This window comes from Mobula hypostoma, chromosome 19, assembly GCF_963921235.1.
Source record: "Mobula hypostoma chromosome 19, sMobHyp1.1, whole genome shotgun sequence".
NCBI lineage: Eukaryota > Metazoa > Chordata > Chondrichthyes > Myliobatiformes > Myliobatidae > Mobula > Mobula hypostoma.
Window position 1 is genome coordinate 55,478,181 of NC_086115.1, and position 21,116 is coordinate 55,499,296.

Here is a 21,116-nt window from a genome sequence, read left to right on the forward strand (position 1 = left end):
TTCCCTATTTGGCACAGACTTCTAGACCAAGCTCCTTAAAAACATGAAGACTTCATAATTTTCCAGAGAAGTTCAAAATTAGTATCATCCACTTAAGTACTATGTGAAATTCTGGTTTCCGTACTATAGGATGGATATGGTGGCGCTGGAAAGGTGCACCTGGAGGTTACCTGGATTGAAGGACTTCCGTTAAGGGGAGAGATTGCAAAGACTGGGCTTGCTGAGGTGGCTGAGGAGTAACTTGATATAAAATTATGAGAGGCATAGACAGGGTAGATGGTCAGAATCCATCGGGGACATTTATCAGGAGTATTATTAAGGATTCTCCTTAGATATCCTTAGCATTATTAAGGATCCCACCCATCCATCTAGTATCTTCTTTGACTTTCTACCATCAGGCAGGAGACTCCAAAGCAGAAAAACAAGAACGGTCAGGATGAGAAACAGCTTCTTCCCCCAGGCCATTAGGCTTCTGAACTCCCTGCCACATCGCATTTTAAGTGTACACATAAAAGTTGCTGGTGAACGCAGCAGGCCGGGCAGCATCTCTAGGAAGAGATACAGTCGACGTTTTGGGCCAAGACACTTCGCCCTGATGAAGGGTCTCAGCCCGAAACGTCGACTGTACCTCTTCCTAGAGATGCTGCCTGGCCTGTTGCATTCACCAGCAACTTTTATATGTGTTGCTTGAAATTCCAGCATCTGCAGATTTCCTCCTGTTTGCATTTTAATCTGTTCTGTACCTTACAATATTTAATTTATACACTTTAGTTTGTTATTTATGTGTGATTCATCTGTACATTTTTTCCTTAACTTATTGTGTGTTATGTGTATTACTGTGCTTTACACCCTGGCTCAGAGAAATGTATCTCATTTGACAGTTTTCATGCTTATAGTTAAATGATAATAAACTTGACTCAACTGATGGGGATGTGAGCAAAATAATTTATTGTTAAATGGACAGTGATAACGAGTATGTGCTGCCAGTGGAGCTGTTGGAACCAGATACAATCACTATATTTAAGTAGTTAGAAAGCCATGCAAGTACACAAAGCATTGAGAGATACCAGCCTAATGCAGGAAATAGTGGGAAAAATGGGATTGAGAGGGATAATAAATCAGCCATGTTGGAATGGCAAAGCAGATTTGGTGGGTTGAATGACCTTATTCTACTCTTATGTCTTATGAAAAATAGGTTTAGAGTAAATGGGTAAAAAGTTCAACATAGATATGGTGGACTAACTACAAGGCCTGTTTCGGTCATGACAACTATGACTCTATAAATATGATAGTTGAAATACACAAAGTAAAGACAATTTTATCCACCAATAACAAAAAAATCTTGAAGTACTAGCTATTAAATTATGTAAAGATTTGCATAATCAGTGGCGTGGCCAAGTGGTTAGGTCATTGGACTAGCAATCTGAAGGTCGTAGGTTCAAGCCTTGGCCGAGGCAGCGTGTGTGTCCTTGAGCAAGGCACTTAACCACACAATGCTCCAATCTATCCAGCTGAGAATGGGTACTGGCAAAAATACTGGGGGTTAACCTCGCGATAGACTGGCGTCCTATCCGGGGCGGGGGGGGGGGAGTCTCGTATTCTCAGTCACTTCACGCCATGGAAACCGGCATGACCACCGGCCTGATGGGCCACAAGGCTCGTGACAGACTTTAATCTTAATTGCAAAATCAGCTCAAACATTGGAACCTTCCACCTTTAAATCCATGCATAACAAAATATTGCTGTAGTGGGGATGAAAGCACATTCATTGAAAGGTTTTCTTCTAGTGGAATCTTAAACACTGTTTTTTTAAAAAATGATAAGATTTTTCCTGAATTCAAAATTCAGCTTTTCATTTCCAAATCATCTTACCTTCAATTTTCACCATTTAATTTTTTTAACAGCACATTCTTTCATAAAGTGATAACTCAGCCTCACTACTATTCTCAGCACACTGACAACAACTGATACTTAAAGGTCACTTCTAACTTTCATTAGAAATTCAGCCTTAAGTAACTCCGCCATCAATTTTTCTCTGGCGTGTAGATTGCCATGTTGCTATTTTCATCATCTAATCAAAAATGGTAGGCTGCAGTTCATCAATATTTAATTTCTCAAAACGATTCAAAAACTGCCAGCATACTTTCCAACTACACACCTTGGATCACAATCTATCAGAGCCCAGCCCCCATGGAATTTCTCGTCGTCAGGTAACAGCATTTTCATGTAGTTCCGCAAGAGGAAGCTGATCTGTTCCTGCTGGCTCCTCTGAGTCCGTTTGTGCAAGGCTTCATGCTCCTTCTCTTTGCTGAAGATGGAGTACAGATCTTCAGTCACTGGGATGCCCTGCATTGGATCTAATTAAACAGCAGCAAGTATGTTTTAACACGGAAAAGATCCATGTGAAACATCATTATGAGAAAATACACTCCAGGATGAGGACGGGAAAAAACAGTTTCACCTCGCAACAAGATAGATGTCAAATATTCAATTCTATTTTCAAATACCAGTTAAATAACAAGAAAAGGATAAGATAATCCTTTAGAGAGGGTGAGACTCTGAAAGGATAAACACAAGAAAGTCAGCAGATGCTGGAAATCCAAAGCAATGCACACAAAATGCTAGAACTCAGCAGGTCAGGCTGTATCTATGGAAATGAATAAACAGTTGACATTTCAGGCCAAGATGAGGCTACCCTCAGGGTGGAGGAACAACAACGTATATTATGTCTGGGTAGGTACCCTCCAGCCTGATGGCATGAATATCGATTTCTACTTCCAGTGAACAAATTCCTCCCCCACCCCACACGTCCTCTATTCCCCACTCTGACCTTTCACTTCTCATCTGACTATTACTTTGCCCTGGGTCCCCTCCCCCCCCCTCCTTTTATGGTCCACTCTCCTCTCTTATCACATTCTGCTTCTCCAGCCCTTGACCTTTCCACCCACCTGTCACCTTTCAGGTAGCCACTTTCCCCTCCCCCCCCCACCTTTTAATTCTGGCATTATCCCCATTCATTCTCACACCTGAGGAAGGGCATTTTGTGTGTGAAACCCTGAAAGGAGCCCGTTTTCAAATTTTGGTATTATTTGAATCTGGGCGTGTTCCTAAAATGTTGCCCTTTAAATCTGAAAGCAGGAACTTATGAAAAGTGGCTCAGGTTCTGCCTCCCTCTCAGTAGAAATACCATTGCACCAGGCAACTCGAAAGCAATCATTAAAGTCCAACTGTCTCAAAATTTAAAAAACATATTTCCCACAAAAATAAGAATGTCGAAAGAAACAAGGTATTTGACAGACTATCTGATGCAAAAGCCGAAATCGCTCCAGCTCTGCTCACCCATCATCCTCCAACCTAATTCTGCCTTCTGCCTCCAGCTGATCTATGCTCCCCAGAGCAAGTCACAACACATCAAATATTATTACATATAAATAATTTAATACTAGACATTACATCTATAACCACTGCTGCAGCAGTGGGCATCAAATGCACAATAAGAAAAGATATTGTTTGCAAAATTAAGTAGGTACTGGAGCCTGATAATGGATGCAGGAAATCTGGGAAAAATAGACTAACTGCTAGAAGCACACAGCCATCCAAGGAGAGCTCAAGGACCCTTTCTGAACTGCAAAATGAGACAGCACGCGTTATTTAAATCACAGATGGGGAGGGGTGGAGAGGACAGAGGGAATGTCTGATGTAGGGCACAGATCAAAGTCTCCAAGGTTACAATTAATTTAAAAACCAGCAGTTGGATCGGGGGATGAAAACAAATTGCAAAGGTGCTGCTGGGTAAAAACAAAATGATAGTTTCCTGAAAGTTTGAATTCAGTATTAAATTGCAATGAGTTAATTGGGTGTCAGTTTCCTTGTGTTTTTATTGCACATTATGGTTTATAGTTTAGTTACGTAACGTTAGGATGGTGTCTCTTACCTATAACAGCCTGCCTGTAGGCATCACGAAAGCGATTGAGGTAATACCGATTGGCAGAGTTATAACCATCCTTCATCATTCCTGCAAGCTTCCGTTCTCCAGTTCTCGTAAAGTCACCCTGCCATTAAAAAAAGGGCCATAAGAACACACCCCTGTTAAGTTATAAAATTAACAAGTTTTGAGTTTAAAACTTCAAGACCAAAATGTACAAATCTGAAGTTAGTCAATCCAGGAGCGAAGCTTCAAAAAGGCAGCACCGTCATTAAGGACCCCCATCACCCAAAGGCATGCCCTCTTCTCACTGTTACCATCGAGGAGGTGGTTCAGGAGCCTGAAGGCACACAGTCAGTGAACCAGGAACAGCTTTTTCCCCTCTGCCGTCAGATTTCTGAACGGACATTGAACCCGTGAACACTACCTCACTACGTTTTAAATATCTATTTTGCACTATTTATTTAATTTCACTATTACACACATATACATATACACACTTACTGTAATTCACTTTTTTCCCTATTATGTATTGCATTGGACTGCCGCTGCAATGTCAACAAATCTCACAGCGTATGCCACTGATATTAAACCTGACTTTTCTGGGCACTATAACCTTTCACAATTTGGACTAGGTTTATTTCTTTTATAAATTAACCAATATTTATTTTTAATTCATACTAGCCACTATACAGAAAGTTCAAGAGCTAGGGTAAGACAGGATAATAATAATCTGTAAGACAGTGATGATTACTGAGATCAGCTTATCCCAGCAACCAGATGCATCTCTACATCCCTCACATTTCCCCTTGAACAGAAGCGCACCCAGCAATGACCTCTGCCACTCTCAGGCCCAGGCCCCGCTGCTTCAATCCAGCCTGAAGAAATGAGCTAGAAAGCACTGTCAGGAACGTCTAGCTGTGCATTTTGTATAAGCCACAGCAAAACAAAGATAGAGGGATTACAATATTTAAGATGATCATGTAAGCTGTATTGCCCTGAATCAGGGGTTCCCAACCTGGGGCCCACTGACCCCTTGGTTAACTATAAGGATCCACGGCATAAAAAAGGTTAGGAATCCCTGCTGGACATTGAACTCAAGTACTTCAGGTTCTTGACTCGTCCAGGCAAGTGACAAGTACTCCAAAGTACTCCTGGCTTGTGCCTTGTCGATGTTAGAAAAGTTTAGAGTGTCAAGTGGTCAGTTACTCAGTGCAGGAGCCTCAGCCCCTGACCTGGTCTTTTGTCACAGCAGTTCTGTGACTAGTCAAGATGAGATTCTGGTCAATGGTCACTCCCCCAGTGGTTACAGGGGGCACAAGGGTAATGTCACTGAATGTCAGGGGTAGACTCAGTTACTCATTCACGGTCATTATCTGGCATTGGTGGGGCACAAGTATTTGCCACATCGATCCATGCCTACTTATTCCTAGAAGTTTGCTGTGGGAAGTGTGGACGCTAATTTTCTGAAAAACTGAGAGCAGTGAACATCAGAATCAGAATTAGGTTAATTACCACCAGCACGTGTCGTGAAATTTGTTAACTTGGCAGCAGTTCAATGCAATACATGATAATATAGAAAGAAAAAAAAGTGTAAATCAATTATAGAAAGTATTTATATTGAATAGATTAAAAAAGTGCAAAATCAGAAATAATTTGCATTAAAAAAAGTGAGGTAGTGTTCATGGGTTCAATGTCCATTTAGGAATTGGATGGCAGAGGGGAAGAAGCTGTTCCTGAATCATCCGAGTGTGTAACTTCGGGCTTCTGTACCTCCTTCCTTTCGGTAAAAATGAGAAGAAGGCCATGCCCGGTGATGGGTTCCTTAATAATGGATGTCACCTTTCTGAAGCACCATTCCTTGAAGATGTCTTGGGTACTATGGAGGCTAGTACCCAAGATGGAGCTGACTAATTTTACGATCTTCTGTAGCTTCTTTTGGTCCTGTGCAGTACCCCACCCCGTACCAGACAGTGATGCAGCCTGTCAGAATACTCCCCATAGTACATCTATACTGTACTTATAGTTGATAAAGTATAGCTGCTGTCTTGCCTTCTTTATAGCTGCATCAATATGTTGGGACCAGGTTAGATCCTCAGAGATCTTGACACCCAGGAACTTGAAATTGCTCGCTCTCTCCACTTCTGATCCCTCTATGAGGATTGGTTCATGTTTCCTCGCCTTACCTTTCCTGAAGTCCACAATCAGCTCTCTCATCTTACTGACACTGAGTACAAGGTTGTTGCTGCGACACCGCTCTACTAGCTGGTATATCTTGCTCCTGTACACCCTCTCACCTCCATATGAGATTCTATCAACAATGGTTGTATCATCAGCAAATTTATAGATGGTATTTGAACTATATCTAGTCACACAGTCATGGGTATAGAGAGAGTACAGCAGCGGGCTAAGCACACATCCCTGAGGTGTGCCAGTGTTGATTGTCAGCGAGGAGGAGATATTGTCAATCCACACAGATGGTGGTCTTCCAGTTAGGAAGTCAAGGATCTAATTGCAGAGGGAGGTATAGAGGCCCAGGTTCTGTAACTTATTGTTCAGGATTGTGGGAATAATGGTGTTTACCGCTGAGTTATAGTCAACAAACAGCATCCTGACGTAGGTGTTTGTATTGTTCAGATGATCTAAGGCTGTGTGAAGAGCCATGGAGATTACATTTGTTGTAGACCTATAATAGAACATCTCCACGTCTGACCTTGTAATGAAAGAAACGTCATTGATGGAATTGATGAACGTGATTGAAATCATGACGTTGGGCCAAGAAATTCCTGTAGCATTGTCCTGGGACTAGGATGCATGACCTTCAACAACAATAATTACTGTCCTTTGTGCAAGCTAGAGCGCCAGCATTTTCTGCTGTGTGTCCATTGTCTTCACTTTTCACCAGGTCTCCTTCATGCCACACTTGGCCAAATGCTGCCATGATATCGTGGGCAATCTCTTCCACCTCACCACTGGAATGCAGCTCTGTCATCCATTACTGGACCAAGGCTGAGACAAGCCCTGCAGCTGAGTGGTCAGTCTAGCCACCACTTACTGGCAACTTCTTCTACCAAAGTTCAAACTACATTTACTATCAAAGTATGTATACTACATACGAACTTGAGATTCATTTCCTTACAGGTAGCCACAGGCCCTTCCAACCACTGAGGACATCTATATGAAACACTGTCATAGGGAAGCAGCATCCATCATCAGGGATCCCCACCACCCAGGCCATGCTCTTTTCTTGCTGCTGCCATCTGGTAGAAGGTGTAAAGCCTCAGGACTCACACCACTAGGTTCAAGAACAGTTACTACCCCACGACCATAAGAACATAAGAAATAGGAGCAGGAGTCGGCCAACTGGCTTGTCAAGCCTGCTCCGCCGTTCAATAAGATCATGCCTGATATCTGGCCATGGACTCATCTTCACCTACCTGCCTTTGCCCCGTAACCCTTAATTCCCCTACTATGCAAAAATCTATCCAATCTTGTCTTAAACATACTTACTGAGGTAGCCTCCACTGTTTCATTGGGCAGAGAATCCTACAGATTCACCACTCTCTGGGAAAAGCAGTTCTTCCTCATCTCCATCCTAAATCTACAGCCTTGAGTCTTGAGGCTACGTCCCCGAGTTCTAGTGTCACCGACCAGTGGAAATAACTTTCCTGCCTCTATCTATCCCATCAGGTGTACCCACAACCAATGATCTCACTTTAAGGACTCTATCTTGTTATCTCATGTTCTTGTTATTTATTGCTATTTATTTATATTTGCATTTGCACAATTTGTTGTGTTCTGCAGTCTGGTCGATCTTTCATTGATCCTGTTATAGTTTCTATTCTATAGATTTCCTGAGTATCCTTCGCAAGAAAAAGAATCTCAGGGTTGTATATGGTGACACGCATCTACTTCGATAGTGAAGTTTACTTTGAACAAAACAAAGAAACCCAATAGAACCAATAAAAAAAGAAAATTGTCCCCGTCCAACACCCAATGTGCAGAAAAATAATACAAATCGTACAAACAACTGAAAATCAAGAAAGTGAGCCCATAGCCTGGCCTAACCCTTGTCTCTGGTCCCGATACCCTGACCTTTCCAATCTGGCCCACTGCATATCAGTTTGATGATTGGCAGTAGGCTGATTGGGCATTAATTTCTGAGAATAGTTTTCCCCTTTTCTCAGGAAGACAGCCTTACAAGTGTAAAGGTGATGCAACGACCAAAAAAAGAATCTGCCATTGGTATGCGTAATTTACCACAGCTCATTATCAACTATTTAAACAAGTAATGGTTCAGTAAATTCAATTGGGCCACAGTGGCATGTAACTTCACGGACAGTGTAGTAATAACTATATTGCAATATTGTAGAACTGAACAAGCTGAACGAACTGTAAAGAAGGATTCACAAAAAATGGTCAAACTCTCAATTTCTCCACACAATTACAGAATAAAAACAAAAAGTTGCTCGCATGTTGCCACTTAGAGCAAACCTGTTCCAAGCAGTTCAACAGAATAAATCTTACCTTTAGAGCAGCTGTCCCAGCGTACTGTCTGCTAATAGCATCTCCATTGTTGGCCCACATGATCTGATAAATCCGATAGCACTTTTGAGGCAGTGGCTGCTCAGGTGGCATCACGCCCAGTTTCTTCAGCTGAAACAAAACATCGGAAACAACCTTAAAGTTGGTGAAATATTTGTGTTTTTGTAATACGTGCCACCACACCTAAAACGGTACTCACAGTACATCTAGATTCTGCAAGAGACAGAGTGCAGTGCAAAATAGTATCAGTGCATCTGATAGATCACAGATTTGTGAATGGCAATTCCCCCGTCACTCATCAGCACAAAATATACTTTCATCTGTTTCTTTGAAAATAAGCAGAAAGAGGAGAAATAAAAACCACTGGAAAGATTTCTTCATCCATGAAGGAAAATGGGGGAGTTGAAGAATCCAAAACAGAAACAATGGAATTCTAGAACAAATTATAATTGAAAAGGTGTCATGTTGGTTTCTTATAAAGTCCTTAAAGAAGGATAGGCTTGCAGGGCTAGATTAAAGATGTTTCAGGCTTTTGTGGAACAACTGCTGCTGACTACACTGCCAGATCCAGCTCAAACCACATCAGGTTCGCTGACGATGCTACAGTGGTTGGCTGCATCAGCAACAGTGATGAGTTGACATACAGAGGGGTAGAGAGGCTTTTCAAGTGATGTGAGAACAACAACCTGAGTCCCAATGCGGACAAGACAAAAGACATGAATGTGGATTTTGGGAAGCACAGGTTGACCACGCTCCATTGCACATCAATGGCTCTGCCATGGAGAGAGTGAAGAGTACAAGATTCCTTAGTGTGCACATAATGGATGATCTAACATGGTTCCACAACACCTCCTCACTAATCAAAAAGGCACAGCAGCTTCTACACTTTCTGGGGAGTCTGAGGCATGCAAGACTCCCTTTCCCCATTCTAATATCTTTCTACAGGAGAACCATCAAGAATGTCCTGTCTGACGGCATCATTGTGTGGTACGGAAGCTGCAAGACCCTAGACAAGACAGTAAAAACTGTTGGGAGGATCACCAGGGTCTCCCTCCTCCTACTTGTGCTAATTACCGAGGGCATTGCAGGTGAAGGACCAACACATCGTTGAGGATCCCTACCACCCATCCCACAATCTACCTGACCCACTACCATCTGGAAGGAAGTACAGAAGCATCAGGACTAGACTGGGAAACAGGGTCTGAGACTAATGAACGCCCACCGAGGTCTCATCACTAGTACAACGAGCTGTTTACCTGTTCTCCACTTTACTCCAAGCATTTTGAACAATATTTTATTAACATCTTTATAGTATAATATGTTGGTTTATGTGCTGTGTGTGAAATATGTTCTGTGAGTGCACAGTGGTCCGGAGAAACGCTGCTTCATCTGATTGTAAATACATACAGTTAGATGACAATAATCCTGAAGTCAAGGGGTGAGATTGCTGGGACTCTGACAGAAACATTTCAAACCTCTGACTACAGGTGGGATGACAGCAGAATGGTGAATGTGATACACTTATTCAAGGTAGCAGGGAAAATAGTGGGAGAATCTAGGACCAGAGGGCACAGCTTCAGAAGAGAAGGCCATCCCTTTAGAACAGAGATGAGGAGGAATTTCTTTGGCCAGAGGGTGGTGAATCTGTAGAATTAATCGCCACAGACAGCTACAGAGGCCAAATCATTGGGTATAACTGAAAGGGAGGTTGCTTGGTTCTTGATTAGTAGGTGGGGAGAAGGCAGAGAATGGGGTTCAGAGGAAAAATAAATTGGCCAAGATCGATGCAGACTCAATGGGTTGAATGGGCTCACTCTGCGCCTATGCCTTATGGTCGTTTAGTCTAAAGCAGGCATTTAAATCCAATATCAGTGTTGGAGAAGTTATTGGGAAATATTTCTGCCAGACAGGTTTAGTCTGCTCTTGGAGTGACAGGCAATGGTCAGTGGCAGTTAACACACCTTTAAGAGGAAGTCGCTTCACTAACTTTTTTTGATGACATTGATAAGAATGTTGATAAAGTTGTCCCATATTGGAAAATGGTCGAAAATGTCCGAGTTCATTGTATCCGAACGTGGCTTGGTAAGAGGAGGGTGATGGTTGAAACACAAGAGATTCTGCAGATGCTGGAAAACTTGAGCAACACACACAAGATACTGGAGTAACTCAGCTGATCAGGCAGCATCTATGGAGGAGAATGAAATGTAAATGTTTCAGGTGGAGATCCTTCATCAGTCCTGATGAAGGGCCTTGACTTGAAATTTCAACTGTTTATTCCTCTCCATAGATGCTGCCAGACCTGCTGAATTCCTCCAGCATTTAGTGTGCTGTTCTGGATTTCCAGTATCTGTAGAATCTCTTGTGCTTATGAAGAATGCTTCACCCAAGCAGAGTTATTGATAAGCACAGAGAATAGGCTTAATTGAAAGATTAGGTGATTTTGGGAGGATATGAGGAAGTTTTAAAAAGATTAAACCTATGAAAGGTGATTTCATTGCTCAAGAAGATGATAGTGACAGATACTCTCAGAATATTTAAATGTTTAGACAAGCATTCAAAGTTCCAAATGCTTGTAAAAGGATTATTATAACCGGCATGGACAATGTGGGTCAAATGATGGGACATTGAATAATGGCATTTATCTAGCAAGGCACATGAACAGAAATCACTCCACTTCTTCAAACAGTCATTAAATTGTTAAACAGGCAGGTATTTTGATTTAATAACTTACGTGAAAAGCAGGGTCTCTGACACCAAAGCTCCAAACATAACACTAAATTATTTGTTCAAATTAGTTGCTCAAACTCAGATTTGCTTGAATCCATCATCTCTCTTCATCAGCTACTCAGCGCCCATCAACTAAGATGGGCACACCACCAGAAATGGAAGGTGCAATATGAAGTCCCAAGCAAAGACCTTTCTATTCCCCATTCCAGCCACCCTTCCCCCACTTCTCCCTCAGATCTCCAACCAATTTCACCATTTTCAGGAAGTTCACAGCTAATTGCAATATGATTCAAGAAATAAAGTTAAAAGTGTCTCCTACAATCATCTCAAGCCAAGACCAGAAGGGAAAATATTCTCACTCCATCAGCCCACAATGAATGCAAACTCTCTTCCTCAGGCTGGAAGGGCCGGGAGAAGAGAGCTTGCATTCATTTATGCAACCAGAATCTTTCATAAGTGTGTTGGATTAATTCAAGGGGGGGTGACGGATGGAGAAACAGCAGAAACTGTGGAAAAGCCATGCAATTATCCACTCAAGTTACAATCAAATGTACAAGCTAAATTATATTGTGCTGGCAACACAGATTTGTACCGATGTTGGGCTTAGTCCTGAATCTAATAATAATTTATAGTATCACTGATCACTTCCTGCCCATATCCCTGATAATATTCCATTTCTAATCTAGACTAAGGATACCCTACCTCTGCAACCTCAATGTTCCTCCTCGGGTTTTGTCTTTCATTTCATTCTCCCAGTTGACTCCCCTGTCTTTAAGACCGGTATTTCTTGGATATTTGCCTACATTGTTCAGGAGGCATCAACTTTAATGATCATATCCTACTGTGAATGCACTGTGCTAATCTGTGCTGATCAACTGATAGACAGAGTGCACCAATTTGATAGTACAGTTAGTTACATGGGTAAATGTAACCAATCTGATAGCGCAGTTGGTTACATGGGTAAATGTAACCAATCTGATAGCGCAGTTGGTTACATGGGTAAATGTAACCAATCTGATAGCGCAGTTGGTTACATGGGTAAATGTAACCAATCTGATAGCGCAGTTGGTTACATGGGTAAATGTAACCAATCTGATAGCGCAGTTAGTTACATGGGTAAATGTAACCAATCTGATAGCGCAGTTGGTTACATGGGTAAATGTAACCAATCTGATAGCGCAGTTGGTTACATGGGTAAATGTAACCAATCTGATAGCGCAGTTGGTTACATGGGTAAATGAGGTGTTTTGCCCAGAATTGAGCCTCCATCTTGTACTGACTTGCTCCGCCATTTCATAGAAAGTAATCACCAAGGATGAGAACAAACCATCCTCCAAGATAAATGACATTGCACCCAGAAAAATGATCAATATACCTGTCACCACTATAAAGTTAATTGTACAAACATACTGCCCATTCAAGGACATATCACACAACTGAGATTTTGTTATAAAGTTTGAAATTGCAAATCTCTATCTTGAATCTCATTAACTGAACCTTACCTCACTTCATCTGACTCAGTTCAATGCCTCTCTATTGACCAGCTTAAAATGTATCTGGGACTGAATGCAATATTTAAGGTATACCAAGCAATAACATGGAAAAGAGATTCGATACTTCACTAACAAAGAAATGTGGCATAGAACGAGCAGAAGATCCATCGGCCAGAAAGACAGAGTGTTTTTTTATTCGACTTTAAGGATCTGGATAGTTGAACATCCCTTTAAGAAACTGGCAGCAGAAAAATCATCCCATTGGTGAAGGTGGTCCTCCAATACAGTCGTGGAGTAAGTTGGCTAGAACATCAGGAAAAAGGGCAAGGTCACCAAGCTCCTCCAGCCTGCCCTCACCTAAGGTTGTCAATTGTCCCGTATTAGCCGGGACATCCCGTATATCGGGCTAAATTGGTTTGTCCCATATGGGACCGCCCTTGTCCCCCGCTAAGGTAGAGTGTTCCTATGAAACCTTTTGTGCCAAAATGGTGTAAAGCAAAGAAGCAATTACCATTAATTTATATGGGAAAAATTTTTGAGTGTTCCCAGACCCAAAAAATAGCCTACCAAATCATACCAAATAACACATAAAAACTAAAATAACACTAACATATCGTAAAAGCAGAATGATACGATAAATACACAGCCTACATAAAGTAGAAATAATGCATGTACAGTGTAGTTTCACTGAACAGAATCGCCAAAACTGATTTGTAGAAAAAAAATCGGCACATACACACATGCGCACGACATGTATGCACATGTCACGCATGCGCACACAGGTGCCCACGCATGGCTTCATGGTCATGGTAGTCTTTCTCAGGGTAAACACAAGTGTCCCGTATTCGACTGCTATTTCTGTCCCTTATTTGGGAGTGAGAAAGTTGGCAACTCTAGCCTCACCCAGACCTAGCTATCTTCCACATCTCCTCTTCTGCACCAACTTCCAAAAGCCCTCATTTCAAAGTACATTTAACATCAAAATATGTATACTACATACAACCTTGAAATTTGTCTCCTTACAGACAGCCACAAAACAAAGAAACCCAACAGAAGCCATTAAAAAAGACAGTCAAACACCCAATGTGCAAACAAAAACTGTGCAAACAATAAAAATAAGCAAATAACATTCAGAACTGAAGCTGGTGAAAGTGCGTCCACAGTCACAAAGCCAGCAGCTAATTCAGGAGCCTGTTAGTTGCAGGCCACGGCCTCAGTCCAGCTGCAGCTTCAACACGCTTGCAGGCTCTGATCTCTCACATAATTATCCATTTCCTTTTCAAATAACCCCAAAATCTAATCTCCACAACTTTCTAATGACTGCACTCTGGGAGAAGTTACTAAACGACCACCCCTTCCTTGCCTTGTCCTCTCAGATTCTCCCACAAAAATATATTTCTAAAATATATCTAAACAATCCACTCTAGCCTGAAAAACGTTTCTGGCTCAGTATACCATATAAGAGATGTGAAGGCAGTGGAGAAATTTCAAAGAAGGGCTACTGGACCCATTCCAGGCCTGCAGGGTATGAGCCATGAAGAAAGATTGAAAGAATTAAATCTTTTTAGCCTAAGTAGACATAAAATGAGAGGAGACATGACAGAAGTGTTCAAAATCATTAAAGGTATAAGTAAAGTGGATGCTAGCTGCTACTTCAAATTTAATCCATCATCAAGGACATGGGGCCATAGGTGGAGACATGGTTAAGGGGAGACCATCATCATGAAGCATTTCTTTACACAGCAAGTTGTGGACACATGGAACAAACTACCTAGTTGTGCAGTTGAGAGTAATAACCTGGAGAATTTCAAATCTAAACTCGATAGTTATTTCAACACACTATGTGAAAAGGAAATCGGTAAGCTTTGATGGGCCAAGTGGCCTGCTCTTGTCAAAATCTTCCTAATGTTCTAATGCAACAACCAGTCTCCAATTCATGCCTACACACTTCCTCTAATGCCATTAGCTCCTACGTTCATCACCTGCCTTGTGTGGCACCCTTTAAGGCATGCCCATAAGGCATTCCAGGAATTAGCCCAGTGATTCTCTATTGGACAGTCTTCAATGCTAGTATGTATTTATTTTAAAAAGATAGGGGATAAAACTGTGAGCAGTGCTCACAAACATCCCATACAACTGTAACATACAGTAGCTGTCCATTTCTAAATTTAGCCTTCCTAGAATAAACACCAATATGCAACTTGCTTTTCTAACCACAATTTACTGTCTAACATTTTGCAATTCATGCACAATACCCTCTAGATCCATCCTCGGTACTTAATTCAACTGCAGTCTTCCTGCATTGTCTGTAGATTCCCCTTACAAAAGAACAACTCACTTCCCCACGTTAAATTCTATTTGCTAAGTCATTACCACTTACTCAATCTATCAATATCCAAATGCAAAGGTCTAATATTTTCCTCCTATTCAGCAAACTTGGATGCCTTACGTGTGGCCTCCCCTTCAAGGTCACTAACATAAAAGAGTCAAGAGTTGATCTTTCCAATGATCCACTAGTTACATCCTTCCTAAGTTACATCCAGCCTAAAAAAGACTTTGACTCCATATTCCATGCAACAACTAGTCTCCAATCCACGCCATAACACTTTCCCTCATGCCATTAGTTCCTACATTCATCACTAGCCTGGTGTGGCACCTTTTCAAATACCTTGTGAAAATTCAAAAACATGACATCTATACGTTCCCTTCTGTCAATTTTACTAGTTAAACCCTCGAAGAACTCTGGGCAAATTTATCAAACAGCATTTACTTTCTCTTCTCGCAGCTGCCTCCAGGAAGGTAGTACAGAAGCCTCAGGTTCAGGAACAGCTATTACACCTCAACCATCAGGTTCTTGAATCCAGATAGGATAACTTCACTCAATTTTACAAGACCAATCATTGAAATGTTCCCACAACCAATGGACTCACTTTCAAGGACTCTTCATCTCATGTTCTTTGATATTTATTATTTATTTATTATCATTATTTCTTTCTTTAGTATTTGCAGTTTGTTGTCCTCTGCACTCTAGTTAAATGTTCTAGTTGGGTGGTCTTTCATTGATTCTGTTATGGTTATTACTCTGTATATTTTTTGAGTATGCCCACAAGAAAATGAGTTTCAGAGTCTTATATGGTGACATATATGTACTTTGATAATAATAAATATACTTTGAACTTTAAAACCATGTTGTTTAGATGTTAAGCTAACAGGCCTATAGTCACTTTTTTTTGTCTTCATCCATTCCTGAACAATGGGATTGCATTTGCAGTTTTATAATCTGCCGCTATTTTCCAAGCCTTTAATCCAGTTTTATCCCATCATGAGCAAGCCACTCAAGGTACCCAAACTAAAGCAACAGAGCTCCATACTTCGCAATTCAAGTCACATCATTCAATGATATGCTCGTTGCAGCTGACTATTTTCACTGCGACTAAATTACACAGACTGTCTTCACAATCTCATCACATCAAATACATGCATGGGATCAACTCAGCTTCACGGCCTTTTAACCGTGTTCATCTGCAACTGCACTAACTAACACATGACAAGGACTGCTGTGTGCTTGCTCATGCAGAAACGTGGCTCCAGGGCAACACTCCATGCACCGTCAATCTTCAGGCCACGACACTCGGGCTATATTATGTTTTCGTTTGTGACTGCACATTTTTCCACAATATTAATTATATGTGCTTTGTGCTCTGTGTGGCCGTTGTACTGTGGTTCGCACCTTGGGCCCAGAGGAACTATGTTTCATTTGGCTGTATTCATGGGTATGTCTGAATGACAATTAAATTTGAACCTGAACTTGAGGACAAAGGGTTAGAGATACAATTTTTTTTGGTAAAAATTGTCCCAGAATTGGAGTTGTGTTAGTGGTAGCAACAAAACTGGTAAGGAGCATTTAATATTATGTTTACTGCTAGCACTGTGGTTTACACCTTGGCCCCGGAAGAATACTGTTTCACTTTTGCTGTCTTCATTGTATTCACGTGTATGGTTGAAGGACAATTAAATTTGAACTTGAACAATATGTGAGTCCACAGCCTCCTCTACGGCCAGGATGAGGCCGCACTCATGTTGGAGGAGCAACACCCTATATTCCATCTTGGTAGCCTCCAACCTGATGGCATGAACATCGATTTCTTGAATTTCTAGAAATTGTCTCCCCCCTTCACAATTTACCCATTCCCATTTCCCTCTCTCACCTGATCTCCTTACCAGCCCATCAGCTCCCTCTGCTGCTCCTCCCCCTTCCTTTCTTCCATGGTCTTCTACCCTCTCCTGTCAGATTCCTCTTCTCCATCTCTTTCTCTCTTTCACCAATCAACCTCACAGTTCTTTGCTTCACCCCTCCTCCTCCCGCTTTCATCTTTTACCTTGTCCTTCTTCCTCCCCTCCCCCACCTTCTAGCTCTGACTTCTCAGCTTTCTTTTCCAGTCCTGATGAAGGGTCTCTGCCTGAAACGTTGACTGTTTACTCTTTTCCATATGCTGACTGGCCTGCTGAGTTCCTCCAGCATTTTGTGTGCGTTGTTTGGATTTCCAGCATCTGCAGGTTTTCTTGTGCAAAAATATTATGTTGACTGACTTACAAGTTGGTCTTCCATCATACCGACAGATGATCAGCACACAACTGAAGAAAGCCAGACCTAGCCAACAACTAGCTGGTGGCTCAAATCAGTAGTGCGTAAGACCGTAAGGCACAGGAGCAGAATTAGGCCGTCTGGGCCATCGAGTCTGCTTCACCATTCAATCATAGCTGGTCCTTTTTTTCTATCTCCTCCTCAACCCCAGTTCCCAGCCTTCTCCCCATAACCTTGCATGCCATGTCCAATCAGGAATCTTTCAATCTCTGCCTTAAATACACCCAATGACCTGGCCTCCACAGCTGCATGTGGCAACAAATTCCACAAATTCACCACCCTTTGGCTAAAGAAATTTCTCCGCATCTCTGTTTTGAAAGGGCGCCCCTCTATCCTGAGGCTGTGCCCTCTTGTCCTAGACTCTCCCACCATGAGAAACATCCTTTCCATATGTACTCTGTCTAGGCCTTTCAACATTCAAAAGGTTTCAGTGAGAACCCCCCTCATCCTCTGAATTCCCGCGAGTATAGGCCCAGAGCCATCAAACATTCCTCGTATGATAACCCTTTCATTCTTGGAATCATCCTTGTGAACCTCCTCTGGACCCTCTCCAATGCCAGCACATCTTTTCTAAGATGAGGGGCCCAAAACTGTTCACAATAACACCTGTTTTCAGCAGCTGGTGTGACAGGGTTGCATTGTAGATGATATGGCCATCTGATCGACATTCCTGGGTGTCAATAAGTAATAACGAACAATAGAAGTTACACAAGATTATTGTAAACAATACAGTATATGTTTTTCTCTGCAGATATTTTAATAGAATGCTTGATCAAGTCAGCTACTATGCACATGATATCTCTGCAGTACTGCCAATTAGCATGCCTTCATGGTTGATTTTTCAAGTGTTGACTTGCAAATCAAGGGATATGTAAAATGAACAGTGTGAGGTTGAAGACAGAATTAAAATGATTGTCAGAGTCAAGTCATAGAGTTACATTCATCTAAGTAAACTTTACATTTTGTGTGTGGGTACAGAGAATGTTGAAGGTTCAGGTTCAGGAACAGTTATTACCACCTCAACCATCAGGTTCTTAAACCAGAGGGGATAACTTCACCTGCCACTGAACTGTTCCTACAACTTATGGACTCACTTTCAATGACTCTTCATTCTCACTATTTATTGCTTATTTACTTATTATTATTATTATTTCATTTTTTGTTGTTGTATTTGCATTTTGTTGTCTTTTGCACATTGGTTGTTTTTCCATCTGTCTGCCTGTCCTGTGAGTGCCGATTCTCATCGATTCTATACTGGTTCTTGGATTTACTGAGTCAGACTACAAGAAAACAAATCTCAGGGTTGTATATGTTGACATAACTACTTGGATAAAAAATGTACTTTGAACATTTTTTTTCAACTTTTCAGAAAGTAATTGTGAATTAAAGACAGCACGCGAGGTAAGTCATAATATGTTTTCTTGGCAATATCATACCTGCTGTTCCATGACCACTCGAGCAATTGCAGCTTGAACCACATTCGTCCGATCCAAACAGTCCATACAGTTCACCCTGAAGATTCCTTCCTGCTTGCAGATCTCTCCAGCCTGGTCAACCCTGCAATACAAAAGAACAATAGGTCGCCTTTGCTGTGATCAACGGTCAGTTTAGGTTAATTACACATTCCACAATAAAGAGCCCTTGCTCTAAGACCATAAATATCAGAGAATTAGTTCTCTACTAATCATCTGCTGATTTTGTTCTAGTTTTCTTTTCATCAGTGGGAAATGCCAACATTTCCTGTTTCCAGGCTCAGAAACTGCATCTTTCAAAAGAGCCTCTTTATTCGACAGTAAAATTCTGTGTGGGAATCTTGCTTCACCGAGCTAAAAGGCAAAGGCCACCTCCAGGGATGCTGTTGTCCCTCAAACAGATTACGTGGCAAATAATGACACACATCCTGTGGTGTATAAAAGGCTGCCTATTTCTCACAACACTGTCCTAAATTGATTGAATATTCATGAAAACTGAGCACTTCAATTACATCACTGCTCAAAAGGAAATTATGGACAAGTCTAAAAATATACTAGCCCCAACTTAATCGCCATTCAATAGACACAAGATACAAATGTTGGAATCAGGAGCATCACAAAGCCTGGCTTAAAGAAAATATACTGGCCATCACCCCTCTATCTTTTAGTCCAGTTAAAAGGTCTCAACCTAAAACATTGCTGCCCATTTCCTCCTTAGATGTTGTCTGATCTGCTGAATTCTTCCAGCAGATCATTTATCAGTCGTTGCTCAGTATAGACAAGTTTATCCCTATCATGTTTAAGTGGGCTATCCTGAAACAGCATGGACATCAGAACCTCCGTCGTGCAGAATATCTGCTTACTCTTCATCACTGGAGAACCTTCGCTTTCTCCACCACAAAAAGTGGAGGCCACTGGCCACCCATTTCAATTCTACTTCCCACTTCCATTCCAACATGTCAGCCCACGGTCTCCTCTACAGCCACGATGAGGCCACACTTATATTCCATCTGGGTGGCCTCCAACCTGATAGTATGAACATCAATTTCTCGAACTTCCAGTAACTGTCCCTCCTCCCCCTCCTCTCATTCTTGTTTTCCTCTCATACCTTGTCTTCTTACCTGCCCATCACCTCCCTCAGGTGCTCCTTGTTCTCCCCTTTCTTCCATGGTCTTTTGTCCTCTCCTATCAGATTCCCCGTTTTCCAGCCCTTTATCTCTTTCAGCAATCAACTTCTCAGCTCTTTACTTCACCCCGTCTCCCGGTTTCAACTATCACCCGCCACCCTGTATATCTTCCTCCCCTCCCCCACTTTCTTACCCTGATTTCTTCCCCTTTCCTTTCCAGTCCTGATGAAGGGTCTCAGCCTAAAACTTCAACTGTTTATTCCCATCCATGGATGCTGCCAGAGCTGCTGAGCTCCTCCAGCACATTGTGTGTATTGCTCTACATTTCCAGCATCTGCAGTCCCTCCTATGCCTATGCTTATTGTGATGACCGATCTGATCTACCTGCATTTTATTTTATTTTTCATTTTTATTTAGAGATACAGCATCGAACAGACCTTTCCAAGCCTTAAATGCCTAGTAACCCACCCACTTAACACTATTCTAATCACGGGACAATTTACAATGACCAGTTAACCTACTAATCAGTACATCTTTGGACTGTGGGAGGAAACCAGAGCACCCGACGAAAACCTACACATTCATGGGGAGAACGTACATACTCCTGACAGATGGAGCCATGCTAATAAAGTTATCAATATCTCAGCTGCAAGTACAAGGTGCTGAACAGAATATTTCATATTAATATTCTGTACACCATTGGCTTTATTTCACCTTTTAAAAAAGCCACAAATGCAACAGAAGCTTGCTGAGGAAATTATTTGGAGTTTAACCAGCATTAACATTGGATAAAAGTCAAGATTGAACACTCATAATGTGATTGAAAGCAGCGAGTCTGTAGTTCTATAAACTTTTTATTACAACGAGCACCTTGTTTCTCATACATTCTTCCTGGAATGGAAGTAAATTAAGGCACTAACCAGCCCCATTTCATGTCGGTGATGATGTCAGAGATGGCATCTGTAAGCGTCTGCACATTTTCAAACTTCATTCCTCGACTGGGGGAAGAAAAAGCAGCCAGATCAATACATTTCAATTTCTGATTCAGAACAAATCAATTACTCTAAAATTTAAACGTTACGGTAAAGATGCCTGAGGGGTTCTGTCAGCACTTATTATTAATGCAAATAACAGTGTCACACAATAAATCCTTGCTATACAGTCCTGTGCAAAAGTCTAGAT

At 41.6% G+C, this 21,116-nt stretch overlaps 1 protein-coding gene across 3 annotated transcripts in view; it reads right to left on the bottom strand.

Annotated features, from left to right (window-relative positions):
• inpp5f (inositol polyphosphate-5-phosphatase F) overlaps positions 1-21,116 on the bottom strand; it is a 284,383-nt gene that overhangs the window by 13,886 nt on the left and 249,381 nt on the right. For all 3 annotated transcript variants that reach the window (XM_063071927.1, XM_063071926.1, XM_063071928.1), the window contains exons 11-15: positions 20,855-20,932; positions 18,772-18,892; positions 8,453-8,581; positions 3,935-4,052; positions 2,159-2,357 (exon numbers count right to left, since the gene is read on the bottom strand). In XM_063071927.1, coding sequence (XP_062927997.1) covers positions 2,159-2,357; positions 3,935-4,052; positions 8,453-8,581; positions 18,772-18,892; positions 20,855-20,932 — 645 coding nt within the window. The remainder of the gene's footprint in view (positions 1-2,158; positions 2,358-3,934; positions 4,053-8,452; positions 8,582-18,771; positions 18,893-20,854; positions 20,933-21,116) is intronic.